The sequence below is a fragment of the Epinephelus lanceolatus genome, chromosome 19 (assembly GCF_041903045.1).
Source record: "Epinephelus lanceolatus isolate andai-2023 chromosome 19, ASM4190304v1, whole genome shotgun sequence".
Classification (NCBI taxonomy): domain Eukaryota; kingdom Metazoa; phylum Chordata; class Actinopteri; order Perciformes; family Serranidae; genus Epinephelus; species Epinephelus lanceolatus.
The window spans coordinates 23,077,644-23,095,319 of record NC_135752.1 but is presented as its reverse complement, the minus strand read 5'-3'; the positions used below and the strand labels follow the sequence as shown (position 1 = coordinate 23,095,319).

General features: G+C 41.3%; 1 protein-coding gene across 1 annotated transcript; it reads left to right on the top strand.

Moving 5' to 3' along the window:
• The first annotated feature begins 3,737 nt into the window (after positions 1–3,737).
• On the top strand, positions 3,738–8,523 carry LOC117270203 (alpha-(1,3)-fucosyltransferase 7-like). Its single transcript, XM_078162208.1, has 3 exons — positions 3,738–3,820; positions 6,354–6,482; positions 7,341–8,523. The coding sequence occupies exons 2-3, from the start codon at positions 6,480–6,482 to the stop codon at positions 8,427–8,429; spliced, it is 1,092 nt and encodes a 363-aa protein (XP_078018334.1). The 5' UTR covers positions 3,738–3,820; positions 6,354–6,479; the 3' UTR covers positions 8,430–8,523.
• Positions 8,524–17,676: the final 9,153 nt, after the last annotated feature.

The window sequence follows — 17,676 nt, the reverse complement described above, 5'->3', positions numbered from 1 at the left end:
ACAAACCCTCGTGGACCCTGAGGTCCTCCAGCACTGGCCTCTTAATTATTCCTAAAGTTAGAACACGTACCTACGGTGAGGCATCTTTTCAGTATTATGGCCCCTGTTTGTGGAATGGCCTGCCAGAGGACCTGAGAGCTGCAGGGAATGTTGATATTTTTAAGAGCAGGCTCAAGACCTACCTATTCAATTGTGCTTTTAACGAATATTTTCTTAGTCTACTGATGTTTTTTTGTCATCAAGACTTTTACTTAGGTTTTAATGTCATTCTTAGTCTTTTATTGATATTATATTGCCATTCTTAGTCTTTTACTGATGTTTTAATATCATTCTTAGTCTTTTATTGATGTCTTAATTGTTATTTTTATCTCCCATCTATTGTTTAGCATTCACTTTGCTACATCCCTATATGAAAAGTGCTTTATAAATAAAGATTGATTGATTGATTGATTGATTGATTGATTGAGTGAGTGAGTGAGAGCACTATACACTGATCCATGTAAAAACAAGATGACAGCCACCTCTGCCAAGTCAGTCTGCAGCTGCTCCCGACATAAAAGTGGACAAGGACCTGGTCACATTTTATGGTTGAAACTTGTTTATTAATGATTAATAACATTTTTAGTTTTTTTAGTTATGGCAACAAATTTGACCAATTTTAGCAAAAGTAACAAGTTTAGTCACTGTTTATTAGGAAGTACTCATTTGCAGACATTGGGAATTTTTCATAAGCTCATTGAAGGGCACTAGCACTTTATTATCATCTCATTTGAGGACATTAGGACTTTATTATCATTGGTGATGTTTAGTTTTTATACTTATCAGGTCCTACTGATCCCAAATAGCTAGGAGAAATTATAAATGCATACCAAAAAAAACTTTGGGTCTCAGGAGGATAGGGACTTCTAATTCATGTGAGGTACAGTCAAGAGGAGTGACTAAATAACATCTAGGGCTCTAGTTTCGCAGACCGGGTGCGGTGGAGGCGCAGCGCACCTGCGCTTCACCAACTGGGTGTGGCCAGGCGGATTTTGTAAGTTTGGCACACCCTGCGCCCTGGAACAGCTACTCCTCTATCCCACCTCTGTCCCTCCTACCGGTGCAAGTCGGAAAGAGGGAGGAGAGAAGGCGTGGAGTGGGTTTTACACATATTACACCAATCAAATGAGCCCCTCTCCTCGCCCTTAAATGCACCACGCCAAGGCGTAATGAGAGTTTACTCAATTCGCTATGGCGGAAGAGAGCAGCAGCGTCAGAAGGCCAAACTTCTCCTAGGAGGAAACTGATGTTTTGGTCCGGGAGGTCCAAGCTGGCAGTGTCCGAATATACGGAACTGCAAGCAGACCTCCACGGGCTGATGATGCAAAGGTAGCCTGGGAGGAGGTCACCACAATTGTAAATCAATGTTGCGTTTCTCTCGTGCGCGCGCACTCTCTCTTTCTCTCTCGCAGTCTCACTCTGTTTCTTTTCTTGTGACTTTTCTAAGATGACAGATGCTGAATATGTACTCCCAGTCTGATGCTGTGGCTGTTTGTGGTTGGCTGAGAGGGATGTGAACTCATTAGTTTGCAGCTGTGTTAATCAAATCAGGTTGGGTTTCCATTACGCGTGCCAAATATGCCAAACGGTGCCAATCCCCTTTGATCTGACATCAGATGTGACGGGACAGTCGATATAGAGATACGTTTATGTGCTGATTGCAGATAGTTGCATTGAATAGTGGTTTTTTGGGTATTTATTGCATCGTTAATGTGCCTGATATTCTGGAAACCTGCCTGTGAGGTTTTGGTGACGTGTGCGCACTGTCCGCCGGTCAACCAAACTTCGGCTTACACCGGCTGCGCTCCCCCTGCGCTGACAGTAGACGTGGTTTCAGTTGGCAAGCTTTTCGCGCACCTTCGGCGAAGCCTTTTGGCATGAAACTGTCACTGCGCCAAGCTGGATCTGTCAACACCTCCCCCTGCTGCACCGCCACACCCATCTCAGCGCACCTCACCTAGACAGGTCACCAGACTATCACAGGGCTGACACATATAGAGGCAGACAACCATTCACACTCACATTCACACCTACGGACAATTTGGAGTCACCAATTAACCTGCATGTCTTTGGACTGTGGGAGGAAGCCAGAGTACTCAGAGAAAACCCATGCTGACATAGGAGAGCATGCAGGCTCAATATATATGGTATAAATGTACTCTAAACAGTCTTCTGACCACTCAAAGCACTTTCATATCAATGATACTCGTTATCTGGAGAGGTTGGAAAATGGTATACGTTTCTTCCCTGTTCCAAAACCAAAATCAAACCCTGAAAAGTGTAGGGTTAGCTAGCTAGCTACTGAAGATATAGCCTACTGAATGTATACACATGCTGCTTTTGCTTTTAAATGATTACACCAAACACCATTCATCTGCACACACTGCGATGCCACACAGCTGGTTCAATATCAGCAAATTATCCCTTTATAGTCATTGTCTTCTCTGGTGATCAGCAGTGATGTGGTGGTTCACTTTTACACTGTGATCTGTAGCCTATAGTTCGGCTTTAGCTTCTAACTATCTTTGTCTTTTTAACCTCTTGTTGATGCTGAGTCAGTTTGACATCCTGGATATATCCTTCAAACACAGACTATAGACCCCTCTGTCTGCTTCTCTCTGGAATCACTGTTTCATATTTCCAAAAATATGATCATATTTCTTCAGGGAGTGCAGTTAGTGACAGTGTGGGCTCCATGCTTACTGTGACAGCTTGTCGGACCATCACGAAGGGGTGGGGCATAGCAAATCAACTGGTCTGCTTTCTTCTGTTAAATGAGAAAAGGCTTGAACCCTGGGATTGCATTTATATTGTCTAATAATAACTGGTACTTAGAAACAGTGCACACAACTCAAAATCTCAAGATGATGTCGGGTGAACAGTTGCGATAAAGACTAAACAAACAAACAAAACAACGGCACTCACTGATCCATCTTCTTTTGTATTTTAATTGTGGACAGAAAACAAATGCATTTCAGCGTAAAGCCATCACCAGCGTGGAGAACAAAAGAAATGACAAAACAAATATAGATAACCAGGTGAGACCCAAAGTCCAATCAGTGACAAGACCATATGACTATACAATAGGATCCATGTGTGCAAACACACATGTGGCCTCCTCAAATGGAAGCGGTGTGGTCTCAGGAATCAACATGAAAGGCAACAGGTGTCACGAGCCTGAGAGAAACAGTCTACAGGGCTGAACGTCCCAGACCTGAGACATACATAAAGCAACAATACAAAAATAGCAATGCTAATCAACAAATACATAATGATGCCCATGAGCAGACAAAAGTGTCCAAAAACACACCAATGCAACGAACTTGCACTATATACATACAATCCATTAAACAGAGAAAAATGATTATAAAAGAGATCTATGCTAAAAACATCCCACCTGTTGCATAGCACATAGCCTGACCACCAAAACAAGATGAACAACTTTTAAATGCTGTTTTCATGTCAGAAAAAGACATGAACAGGAAATAAGAAGTCATAGAGTTAATCAATAGTTAGAGTTGCTCAATTAGCATTGCAGTTGGTAATTAGCTGTCTTCCAATAACACAAGAGAGAGACGTGTTGGTGAAGATTCTCAGTCATCCGGGTTATGGTAATCGTTTCACCTTTCATTCAAGAGGCTTGTTCAGTTCTTATCTTAAGATAAGAGAGGGACAAAGTCCTCCACCTTGGCAAGATCAGCATAGCAGGATTTGCATCGGATCCTGGTGACAGCACTGAAATCTGCTGTGAAGTGGACCTCCTTACCTGCAACCTCCAACGGTGAGTCTCTTGCTGCTTTTACGATGCGTAATCTGGTGTGTATAACAGAGATACATAAAGATGAGCACTCTTGGCTTGGAAGTACCACTATCTCAAAGAAGACCCATGCAATGGGCTCTTCTGATCTCAGGTGGAGCATCTCCTAAGGTGGGGAACCACAGAAATAGCTGGTTAGTGAGATACTTTGTAGGCTATGGTATTAGTATGGAGTTAGAAGAAGGAGAAAAATTAAATTTTGGTATTAAAAAAAGAAACAGTGGTACGGAAAGAAAGTTTATTTGCAAAAGAAAACAGGCATTTAAAAGATTTTGATTTATTTCTTGCATTCTTGCAGTTATTTTTAAATAGAATTTTTTTGTTTGTTTAAGTGCATGAAGAAACAGTCAGGAAAGGGCACTCCCTATACTGTTGACACAAAGTTGGGATCTGTTATCTGAAATATGATTGAATGGTGTACCATCAAGATTGCATGAATTGGAACTAAGGGGCCAAACAATGAAAAACAACCCCAGAACAAATGTGCACAAAAGAACGTGTCCACATACTTTTGACCATATAATGTACTTTCTAATCATGTCAGAGGGATGTTGAGAATGAGAAAAATGGTCACAGTGAGGATACACTTTAAAGTCTGACGATGTATCTCTACATTTCAACAAGAAAATACTTTCCTCGCGTGACATAAACTTGCCTTCATATACATCTCTCTTTCTCTCTCTGGGTCATCAGTAGTGTTTCTGTACTTTGGTGGTTCCCTGTCATCCTCTCAGTTTGATGTGTTTTGTTTGGGCTTGTCCCACAGCCTACTTTAAGTTGTTGATCGGCATTCATGACAGGAAGAAAATGCTCTCATGTAGCTGGTATTCGACAAAGTTTCACTGAAGTAAGGGAGAAAAACTCCTGCAGCACGCTGACATAAAGAGAAACACAAGCTGAAAGGAGTGTGATAAAGATCCCAAAACAGAAAGGAACAGATCGGTGGAGATGTGTTTTAAATGACATGAGACAGTGTTGTTTTAGGCGAGGACACACATATATACCGCCATATAACTATTTGCTATTGAATCCACAAATTATTTTGCATGTAGTCAATTAGAGTTTTTTGGTGAGAAGTTGGGTAGAGAAGGCCTGGAAACTGCAGAGTAAATGAGGCAAGTGGAAGTAGATGTGTATATGTGTGGGGCAGTCGGGTGATGGGGAAAGTAGGGAAAGTCTAGGGGCATTTAGTGGATGGATGGAAATCAGCAATGAAAGGGCCCGGTTAGGGACAGAGAGACAGACTGTGACTTTATGTATTGGACAAAGAGTTAGGATTAGTGTGTGGGTCCTGAGAGGATAACATTTAACTTTTGTGCCCAAAGTGTTCAATAGTCATATACATTGCATTATATACCGTCTACAGTGGAACAGAGCTATATAAAAGTAAAAGTAGTCAGGCAAAGTTAGTCGTAAAGGATGGTAGATTGCATTAAAAACGTGGTTATGAGAATAACTTTGTGTCATTGTTGCTGAAACTGTCACGACATTTCGAAAGAAGTACATGTGACAGATAAACCACATTTCAATCAGGAGAGACACGTTTTTATGGTAAAAGAATATTTATTAACATGTGAACGAATGAATAAGAATGTGGAAAGTCTTTGGCAATTAGCCCCCATAGAGATGGTTTGATTTAAGGAGAGTGATGAATCCATAGTTGAATGGGGAACTCCCCCAAAAGAAGAGTAAGGAGGGAGAGGGACGACTGACTATTTGATATGAGGTGATCTTTACCTTACATGCAGGCAATAGGCTTCTAATAAATAAGTAAAGAGAAATCAAGAGAAGATGCGTAGCTAGAGAACATGCATAAAGCAAACGTGAAAGACTAAATGGATATGTGCATTGTTAGTATATGACAAAATGAGCCCCGAATGAGATAATACAACTCTGATGAGAACGTGTGGTAGGGATATGTCTGGAATGACAGCTAGGGAGCCGCAAAATAATGGATGACAATAGATGATGGATTGAAAAGGAATGCAGAGAGCAAACGTGATGAGGTCTAACGGCCCGATAATATATAAGACAAAGATTAAGTAAACTGTGACAACAGAAGTGATGGTGATACGCCAGAAAGGAAGGCTGAAAAGTGCATGGTTCTGCAGACATAACATAATAAAAGGTCAGTGAAGACCAACTGAAATAAAAGGTTGTAAGACCAAACAGAAATTAAGGTCAGAAGACCAACTTAAATAAAATGTTAAAAGGAACATTAATGTCCGGTGACCAAACATAAATTAAAGTCAGCAATTTTCAGCATGACAGCAACAGAAATTAAGGGTCCGACGACCAAACTGAAATTACTGTGACTGGTGCGAGGTCCTAGTGACCTGGGTGTCTATGTATTGAACATAATAAAAGGTCAGCGAGGACCAAACATTAGTTCATGCAGTAAAGTAACTGCATGAAATGTTTGATGGATCTTAATGTGTGTTTTGGTTTCTACAGCACTCACGACTTTCTGCTTTTTTTCCCCTTTTTGTCCATGTAGAAAAAAAGGAAGCTTAAAAATAAGTTTCTCCAGTTGTGGAGGAGCAGAAAGCCGTCTCTGGTTTTAGTGAGTGGTGGTGAGTCTTCTTCATGCTGGGAGTCACAGGCTGACTTGTTGGAGAACCTGATGGTGAGTCGTCATTACAGTCATCACTGCTGTTGGTCAGTTACACAGACACTAAAACAAAACCTGCACGGCATGTACAGAAAGGTGTTTTCATCCATCAGTAGCTCTAAGAAAATTTATTTGGTTTCCACTGTTTTTGCTTCACACTGCCACACCCTAAGAATCTCCCTTTTCCTGTTCTTGACAGTAGAGATGATAGGAAATGAGGGGAGAGAGATGGGGATTGACATGCAACAAAGATCCTCAGCTGTACTCAAACTGGAGACATTACAATTCATCATCAGTCCATTAACATCTACACTCACCAGGGCATCCACAGATTGATTTAAAAAGTCTGTGTTGCATTAACTCACAGCCATTGTTTTTACACCATCTGAAAAATGAATGGAAACTAATGGATGCATGAAACAGAAAGAAAAGTGCATCCAATTTTTTAAAAAAAAACTGCAGCACTCTCTTTAAGTCCTTCTTAGCTACGACCAGCAGCCCTATAGCTCACTCTGTTGGTTGGTTGGTCAGTTGGTCAACAACAATTGTCCCCAGCCTTTGGCTGCCACAGATTTTGCCCTAGGAGGCTGAAATTTGGCTTGGAGGTTGCAGCCATTGCAAATTCATGCTTGTTTGTCTTTAATCCTTCCTTTGAATGCTGAGTTTCAGGGTTTTTATATGGAGCATCAACTCCAGAAAACTGGCAAGGGCTTGATTATAATAGACGTTCATTTGTAAAAGTCCCGCACACCAGTTTTAAACTTGCAAATATTGCTGATATGGTCATATAACATCTGCTTAAGGCAAAAGGTAAAACAACAAAAGCCTCATTGCTCCTTTATAATGCCACTTCTTCATTCCCTTTTGTGACAGGGGTGTAATAACATTACAAAGACTGTACTCATCTTCATGAAGAGCCGCTTCTTCCTCTCCTTTCTATGTCTTTTAACACTGGGTCTTCTCGTTGGATGGCCAAGAGGATTCCACACCCTGACAGCCAGATATCCCTCAACCTTCCGTAAGTGGAGCAGCAGTAGACGAGTCACCATCTTGATGTGGCACCGGCCCTTCGGTGAGTCGTCAAGCCTGCAGGGTGATGTTTGCTGGGATCTCCACCGCATCCCTAACTGTAAACTGGTGGACCAGCGCTCCTTGTTCCCCTTTGCTGATGTGGTGGTGTTCCACAACAGAGAGCTGTCAGAGGGCACCGAAAAACTGCCCCTGCACCTTCCACGGCCACGGGGCCAGAGGTGGGCTTGGATGACTATGGAGTCCCCTGCTCACAATGGAGACTTGTACCAGTATGCAAATATCTTCAACATGACCATAACCCACAGGAGGGATGCTGATATCAGTATACCCTATGGTGAGCGGCTACCTAAGAAGGCTGAAGGACATCTGCCGGAAGACGTCCCTCAGAATAAGAGCTTCTTAGCCTGTTGGGTGGTCAGCAACTACAGGGCCCACCACAGGAGAACCCAAGTGTATAAGGAGCTCAGTGCCAGAATTCCTGTGAAGGTTTACGGTCAATGGGCAAATACACCCCTTGACGCTTCAGCTCTCTTACCTACAATCTCTCGCTGCTACTTCTATTTGGCTTTTGAGAACTCAGTCGCCAAAGATTACATCACAGAGAAGCTGTGGAGGAATGCTTACCAAAGTGGGGCGGTGCCTGTCGTCCTTGGACCGCCATTAGAGGATTACAAAGCCGTGGCTCCACCTAATTCTTTCATCCATGTTGATGAGTTTGCCTCAGTCAAAGACTTGGCAAAGTATCTACAACAGCTTGCAGAGGACAAGAAACGCTACAGTGAGTATTTTGCCTGGAAACGTCAGTGGAAAGTGAAGTTGTCCATAGACTGGAGGGAGAGCCTGTGCAAGATCTGCTTGAAGTACAACAGCTTACCACGGAAGAAAGTTTACTCTGACCTACAGGCTTGGAACAAGGCTAGTAACAGCTGAGCTTGCCTAGTTGTTAAGGTGTCACTTACCACATCAGAATCAGAATAAGATTTATTACCAAATAGGTTTTCACTTACGAGCAATTAGTTATAAGAGGAACAATTAAAATATAACAAAGATACTTTTAAAAGTACTAATACACACAAACACACACAAAAGCTGTGGCGGCCATGAGTGGCACCATCTTGGTACACATTTTAGACAAATTAGCAGGCATCATGACCACTTTATTTCTATTTTATTATTAGTAATGTTTATGTGCATCATACTTATTGTCCTTATATCACTGATGATTCATTTCTTCCAGTGTGTTTAGTTTTAATATTATTGCTCTGCCAATAAAATAAATCTGCAAACAGTGATAATCAGACCAAGAGAAACATAGCTGACAAAAAATGGTAGAAAATGAAAATTTGAACACTGCAGGAAAAAAAACTGAATAATGACATTCTTGAGACTTAGGAAAATGTTCTCCAAAGCAGGGGCGGAAATCCGGGGGGGACAGGGGGGACATGACCCCCTCTCAATTAAGCTGTACCCTCCCTAGAATAATTTGAGACACAATTAATAATTTTTGAACAATGCAGTAGTATTTATTAAAAGCACAATGTAAGCGGTGCTCATTATAATCGTGCAATAATGTGCTATTTAAATCTTAAAAGATTTAGTCCCCCCCTCCCATTCCTAGTAGTGGTATATCCCACACTCTTCCAAACGGGCGGGGCTAGGCTGGACCCGGCTGCCCACATCACGCATCGCAGGGTAAGATGTTCACTCACACAGACACAGTTTAACTTACACAAGTTACAACACATCCCATTTACTGTTACAACAAGCCCCAGGCCCAGGCTGCTAATATAAACTGTCTGCAACATTTCTCCTGCATTGTTCAAAAGCCGGGGCGGCACGGTGGTGTGGTGGTTAGCACTCTCGCCTCACAGCAAGAGGGTTGCCGGTTCGATCCCGGGCGTGGGAGCCCTTCTGTGCGGAGTTTGCATGTTCTCCCCGTGTCAGCGTGGGTTTTCTCCGGGCACTCCGGCTTCCTCCTACAGTCCAAAGACATGCAGATTGGGGACTAGGTTAATTGATCCATAGGTGTGAATGTGAGCGTGAATGGTTGTCTGTCTCTATGTGTCAGCCCTGCGATAGTCTGGCGACCTGTCCAGGGTGTACCCTGCCTCTCGCCCGATGTCAGCTGGGATAGGCTCCAGCCCCCCCGTGACCCTCAAGAGGATGAAGCGGTTAGAAGATGAATGAATGTTCAAAAGCCTACTCAATTACGAGTGCTGCTAAGCTAAAAGCTAATGATTAAGCTCAGAGGTTAGTGATAGTCAGGACAGGAGAGAAAGAAGAGGGAGAGGACAGGACAAGAGCAGTCAGTGGCGGAGCGGCTGTAGGCTCTCCGCGTGTCAGTGAGACAAACATGAAAGACATGCAGTTTAACTGTCAAGGAGCGGTCATTACGCGCAACTATTACGCACAACTGTGAGGTGCGCAGCGGCAGATCTCACAGCACACTGCTTATAAACCAGTTTACCAGTTTAATTGCAGGAAATGTTTAGTTGTTACGCCATTTCTCATAAGTATAGACATTCACTGTATGTCCACTTTTCTACATGTGGCTGCTGCTGGCTTGAGTCTTGACACTCTTGTTATCAATAACTTGCAATGCTGAGATAAATGTTTAAACTCCAAAAAAAGTAATTTATTACAAACAGGTCAATAAAACAGGTTTCAAAATTCAAAATACCTTGTAAAAATACCTTCAAACATTTTGTAAAGTTATGATCTCACTGCCGGTAAAAAAACGAAAGAAAAAAACGGTTTGCTCCTGCAGCCAGCCAGAGACAAAGGATCCATTCCACGCACCTGAGCCAGAGAAAAAAGAGGGAGAGAAGGAGAGAGATCGAGTTTCTCTCTTTGATGAATGAAGCCTTATTGTTTTGCTGCTATTAAACAATGAGAGACATGTTTTTTCCCTTTACTTAATAGCATAAATATTCACACTACTGCGCATGGTGAGACAGAGACCTGCTCTGCTCCAGACACACTCAGCACCTTGGACAGCACGGCGCACCTGACTGTTGTCGATGTGTACATGTTAATTTGATTTCAATCATTTTGTTTAAAATCTGGACATGTGCAGGTGGACTCAGCCAGTGCTAAGAAAGGTCCTATGCCTGCCTGTTGGAGAGATAGAGAGAAGATTAAAGCGTCAAATTGCGGTATAAAAGACAGGCTACAACTTTTTTTTCCTTGTCCCCCCCTGGAATTATTCTCTAAAATTTTACCGTTTATTGTCCCCCCCAACTATGAAATGGGATTTTCGCCCATGCTCCAAAGACGTAGCAGAAACATAGCTAGCTACTTATCAAAGGGTCAATTATGTAGCCTACATCCATCAAAATCTACTGCGTGATCATTGGTGGACACACGATGGTGGAGACCTTTAAAACACTGAAAACTTTTGAATGTTGAAGAACTGAAGACAAGTTTTGCTTTTGGTTTTATGTTAAATACTTTGTTGTAGATGCTCCTTGAAAATAAGGGGAGGATCATGAGAATCAGAAATGGATTTATTGCCAAGTAGGTTTTCACTTACAAGGAATTTGCTTTGTTTTTTTTTTTGGTGCATAGTACATAGAAATGTGTTAACATATGAAAAAATCATGACCAGTAAAAGTTTGATTAGTTTTAATGTCCTCTCTTTACTCAAAGAGAAAAGGCCTTGAGCTTGAAATCAACTCCAGTTCTCTACTGCTGCAATTGCTGTGTCAGTGTATCCTATCTAAGCATTTTTATATTTTCATAATATGGTACCATTCAGAAAGCAGGCACTATGTTGAATGACTTGATATCAAAAAGCCTTCTTTTTCTTTGTATTTGGTATTTGTCACTTTATATTTGTACTGTATTTGGTTTTGATGATGTCCAAGGGTTTGGTCTGTTAACTGTTTATTTCACGCTAATAAAAAGGATGACTTAGAAATAAAGAAAGAAAGAAAGAAAGAAGGAAAGAAAGAAATTGTCACTGAGTGTCATTGCAGGAAACACCATGAACAACATGTGCTCCAAACGAAGCTCAGCTTCGTCAAACCAATGAAAAACAGGAGGTATTTTCAGTGACTGTAGGTAATGATTCAGTTTGTTGACATGCCTCATTAGGACCAAATTAACTATTAAACTCAAACTTCCTAAAACCCTGTGTCCTCATATGAGGACATCACATTTTGGGTTTACTAGACTTTATACTTCATTCTGCTTAACTTAGGCCTGTTGTCCTCGTCTGTGGACACCTTTTGTGCCGTCTAGTGGTAGTAAGAGCACAATACACTAATCCATGTAAAAACAAGATGGCAGCCCTCTCTGCCAAGTCAGTCTGAAGCCAATCCTGACACAAAAGTGGACAAGGTCCAAAACCTGATCACATTTTATGGTTGAAACTTGTTTATATTGTTATCAATAATATCTATAGTTTGATTTGGCAACACATTGGAGCAATTTTAGCAACAGTAACAAGCTAAGACACTGTTAATTCGGAAGTACTCGTTTGCAGACATTGGGGATTTTTCATCATCTCATCCCAATTTATCTCAACTAACTTTAACCCTTTCCTGGGCAGTTTAGTGCAAATCAACACTCTTATTCATGTTAAATCTTAGCCCACTTATTCTGTTTATGAACCGATGCAAGTCAGAGCTAAACCCATCTACATACAATCACCACCTGTCCTCACCTTTGTTCCACCCATGGAAAAAAAGCTTTATTGTGTGTAACTTCTAATTATATGTAAAGAAAAGGACCACACCAGTCTCTTTTCTTTATGTCTGTCATGTAAACCAACACTTAAGCAAATTAACAGGGCAGCACCCACTAAGCAGCATCAAAACCTTTGGTCACATAGCCTCACCACCAAAACAAGATGAACAACTTTTAAATGCTGTTGTCATGTCAGAAAAAGACATGAACAGGAAATAAGAAGTCATAGAGTTAATCAATAGTTAGAGCTGCTCAATTAGCATTGCAGTTCATAATTAGCCGTCTTCCAAAAACACAAGAGAGAGACAAAGTCCTCCACCTTGGCAAGATCAGCATAGCAGGATTTGCATCGGATCCTGGTGACAGCACTGAAATCTGCTGTGAAGTGGACCTCCTTACCTGCAACCTCCAACGGTGAGTCTCTTGCTGCTTTTATGATGCGTAATCTGGTGTGTATAACAGAGACACATAAAGATGAGCACTCTTGGCTTGGAAGTACCACTATCTCAAAGAAGACCAATGCAATGGGCTCTTCTGATCTCAGGTGGAGTGTCTCCTAAGGTGGGGAACCACAGAAATAGATGGTTAGTGAGATACTTTGTAGGCTATGGTATTAGTATGGAGCTAGAAGAAGGAGAAATAAAATTTTGATATTATAAAAAGAAACAGTGGTACTGAAAGAAAGTTTATCTGCAAAAGAAAACAGGGATTTAAAAGATTTTGATTTATTTTTTGCATTCTTGCAGTTATTTTCAAATAGCATTTTTTGTTTGTTTAAGTGCATGAAGAAACAGTCAGGAAAGGGCACTCCCTATACTGTTGACATAAAGTTGGGATCTGTTATCTGAAATATGATTGAATGGTGTACCATCAAGATTGCATGAATTGGAACTAAGGGGCCAAACAATGAAAAACAACCCCAGAACAAATGTGCACAAAAGAACATGTCCACATACTTTTGACCATATGATGTATTTTCTAATCATGTCAGAGGGATGTTGAGAATGAGAAAAATGGTCACAGTGAGGATACACTTTAAAGTCTGACGATGTATCTCTACATTTCAACAAGAAAATACTTTCCTCACGTGACATAAACTTGCCTTCATATCCGTCTCTCTTTCTCTCTCTGGGTCATCAATAGTGTTTCTGTACTTTGGTGGTTCCCTGTCATCCTCTCAGTTTGATGTGTTTTGTTTGGGCTCGTCCCACAGCCTACTTTAAGTTGCTGATCGGCATTCATGACAGGAAGAAAATGCTCTCATATAGCTGGTATTCGACAAGGTTTCACTGAGGTAAGGGAGAAAAACTCCTGCAGCACGCTGACATAAAGAGAAACACAAGCTGAAAGGAGTGTGATAAAGATCCCAAAACAGAAAGGAACAGATCGGTGGAGATGTGGTTTAAGTGACATGACACGGTGTTGTTTTAGGCGAGGACACATACTGACATATAACTATTTGCTATTGAATCCACAAATTATAATTTGCATGTAGTCAATTAGAGTTATTTAAATAGGTGAAAAGTTGGGTGGAGACGGCCTCGAAACTGCAGAGTAATCTATAGCTGCTGTGCAGCGATGGGTCGGGTCTGGGCATTTTTAGACAATTCTGAGCAACAAGCAGAAGAATTGGAAGACATTTAGGAATTTAGCAACGCAATCTGCCTTTTGCATCAGCTGAGGCTTGAACTCACAATCTCTGAGACTAAGAATCAATTTCTATCTCACTGAGCTAATTAATCAGTGACAGTTCATGTGTAGCTTCACAAACTGACTAAGCCAGACGTGCAGGTTTAGCAGCCGTCCATGCATGGAAAAGCAGATTTCAGACCACTGTAAAAAAAATTCAGTTATCGAAACAAAAATCTGAAAATACACATACTGCATCTAGACAGCATGGAGATCAATCAATCAATCAATCAATTTTATTTATAAAGCCCAATATCACAAATCACAATTTGCCTCACAGGGCTTTACAGCATACGACATCCCTCTGTCCTTATGACCCTCGCAGCGGATAAGGAAAAACTCCCCAAAAAAATCCCTTTAACAGGGGAAAAAAAAAAACAGTAGAAACCTCAGGAAGAGCAACTGAGGAGGGATCCCTCTTCCAGGACGGACAGACGTGCAATAGATGTCGTACAGAACAGATCAGCATAATAAATTAACAGTAATCCGCATGACACAATGAGACAGAGAGAGAGAGACAGAGAGAGAGAGAGAGAGAGAGAGATGCAGGTAATAACAGTAGCTTACAACAACATTATTGAAAGTAATAATATTATAGTTATAGTTCTGGCTACTGTGGTACAATATGTTGAAAGTATGTATTAATATCTGGCAGTATACATGTGTGACAATAGTCATATGTGTATAATAACAGTAGAAGTATGACTAATGACTAATGATGGCAGCAGCAGCAGGAGGCATCTGGCAGGACCACGGCAGCAGCACAACCACACACGTCACGTTGTCCAGGCACCGCTGCGATATGAGTTAATCTGAGAGACAGTGGAGTACAAAGGCTCTGGAGAAGAAGCCGAGTTAGTGACATCCAGAATGGCCGAGTTAGCAAGATGCAGTAATTGAATACGAGAGAGAGAGAGAGAGAGAAGGAGAGAAGGTGCCCGGGGTATTATGGGGGGGGGGTCCTCCGGCAGACTAGGCCTAAGTCAGCCTAACTAGGGACTGGTACAGGGCAAGCCTGAGCCAGCCCTAACTATAAGCTTTATCAAAGAGGAAAGTCTTAAGTCTAGTCTTAAATGTGGACACGGTGTCTGCCTCCCGGACCGTAACAGGAAGATGATTCCACAGGAGAGGAGCCTGATAGCTGAAGGCTCTGGCTCCTGATCTACTTTTGGAGACTTTAGGGACCACGAGTAACCCTGCGTTCTCAGAGCGCAGTGTTCTGGTGGGATAATATGGCACTATGAGCTCACTAAGATATGATGGAGCTTGACCATTTAGAGCTTTATAAGTTAACAGTAGGATTTTAAATTCAATTCTGGATTTTACAGGGAGCCAGTGCAGAGAAGCTAAAACAGGAGAAATATGATCTCGTTTCTTAGTTCCTGTTAGTACACGTGCTGCTGCATTCTGAATTAGCTGGAGAGTTTTTAAGGACTTACTAGAGCTACCTGATAATAGAGAGTTACAGTAATCCAGCCTAGAGGTAACAAAAGCGTGGACCAATTTTTCTGCATCTTTTCGGGTCAGGATAGGCCTAATTTTCGCAATATTATGCAGATGAAAAAAAAAAATACGTGAGGTCCGTGAGGTTTGTTTTAAATGAGAATTAAAAGACAAATCTTGATCAAATATTACTCCGAGGTTTCTTACGGTAGTGCTAGAGGTGTCATGTAGATGTCATCAGATAAAGAGTCTCTGAGTTGTTTGGGGCCAAGAACAATAACTTCAGTTTTGTCTGAATTTAACATCAGGAAATTAGTGCTCATCCAAGTTTTTATGTCTTTAAGGCAGTTATGGAGTTTAGTTAATTGATTACTTTCTTCTGGCTTCATCGATAAATACAACTGAGTATCATCCGCATAACAATGGAAATTTATAGACTGATTTCTAATGATGTTACCTAAAGGAAGCATATATAGAGTAAATAGGATTGGTCCGAGCACAGAACCTTGCGGAACTCCAAAACAAACTTTGGTACGTAAGGATGATTCATTATGAACGTCAACAAACTGAAAACGATCAGATAAATAAGATTTAAACCAGCTTAGTGCAGAACCTTTTAGGCCAATTAAGTGATCCAGTCTCTGCAGTAGAATTTGATGGTCAATTGTGTCAAACGCCGCACTAAGATCTAATAAAACAAGTACAGAGACAAGTCCTTTGTCTGAAGCAATCAGAAGGTCATTTGTAATTTTAACTAGTGCTGTCTCAGTGCTATGATGCTGGTAATTTATTTTAACAATGATTGATTTGCTTCATAAGTGAAAAACTGATGTTTAACTAGTTGAGCTATGTGCAAAGTGAGAAGCCTCAGATGGTTTCACACTGAAGTATTGACACTGGATCTTTGTGCAAAGTTTGGTTTATTTTCAAGCATGAGAAGGCAGATTTTCTAGCAGAAAAAAGACTTGAAGATGCTGCACAGTGATCAGTCAAGCTCAGGCAATTTTAAGCAATAAGCTGGAGCACAAGAAGATGTTTACATTACAATGTGGATTCTGCACCAGTTGAGGCTTGAATCCACAACCTCTGGAACCTAAGGCAGTCATCTACCACTCTGAGCTAATTGGCAAGTAGCAACGTAACAGTGATTTCCTCGAAAGAAGAAGAAGAAGAAGAAGAAGAAGAAGAAGAAGAAGAAGAAGAACAAGAACAAGAACAAGAACAAGAACAAGAACAAGAAGAACAAGAAGAAGAACAAGAACAAGAAGAACAAGAAGAACAAGAACAAGAAGAACAAGAACAAGAACAAGAACAAGAACTAGGATTACAATAGTGTCCTGGCAGTCTAGGGGCATCTAGTGGATGGATGGAAATCAGCAATGAAAGGGCCTGGGTAGGGACAGAGAGACAGACTGTGACTTTATGTATTGGACAAAGAGCTAGGATTAGTGTGTGGGTCCTGAGAGGATAACATTTAACTTTTGTGCCCAAAGTGCTCAGTATTCATATACATTGCATTATATACCAAAGTTAGTCGTAAAGGATGGTAGAATGCATTAAAAACACAGTTGGTTATGAGAATAACTTTGTGTCATTGTTGCTGAAACTGTCACGACATTTTGAAAGAAGTACATGTGACAGATAAACCACATTTATAGGTTTAGTACCTTTAGAGCCATGTGTAACCCTTACCAACATGTACCTAAACCCTAGATCTGTTAAGCGTTTCCACTGCAGACAGTACTGCTACATGTAAGCAGGGTTGCGGTTACTCACTGCTCCATTAGGCTCTTACTGTACTTCCTCTTCACCATGCAGAGGAACCTGTGCATAGGGCTGGGCGATATGGACAAAAATTCATATCTCGATATTTACAGGCTGACTGGCGATAGGCGATATATATCTCTGTATTTTCTACGAAATGGGCTACATATTGTATTGTAAGTTGCCAGGAGCTGACACAACACCGGCAGTAGTCTTTTAGAGGCACAGCTAGCTAAGTGTTAACTAGTAAAGATGAAAAGGCAGCAAAACTCCCTTTCATTTTATACTTAGCCTATAGTTTCTTCATGTATGAAAAACAGTGTGAACGTAGTTACTTCAAACCACAGTGTGGTCAGCAACAATCAGTTAGAGCCGAGGAGTCTCTGATGCCTGCGGCCACGCTGCCTGCATGAGCAGTGCGTGCATCGCGGAACCTGTTGTATTTTTTTTTTTGTCACCAATGTTAACAGGTTACAGCAGCCACACTGCCTGCATGAACAATGCTGCTCAGCTGTGGCCAGTGTTGGGTGTAACGTGTTACAAAATAACAAAGTAACGCTTTACCGCCAAAAATGGCTTTTTTCAGTAACGA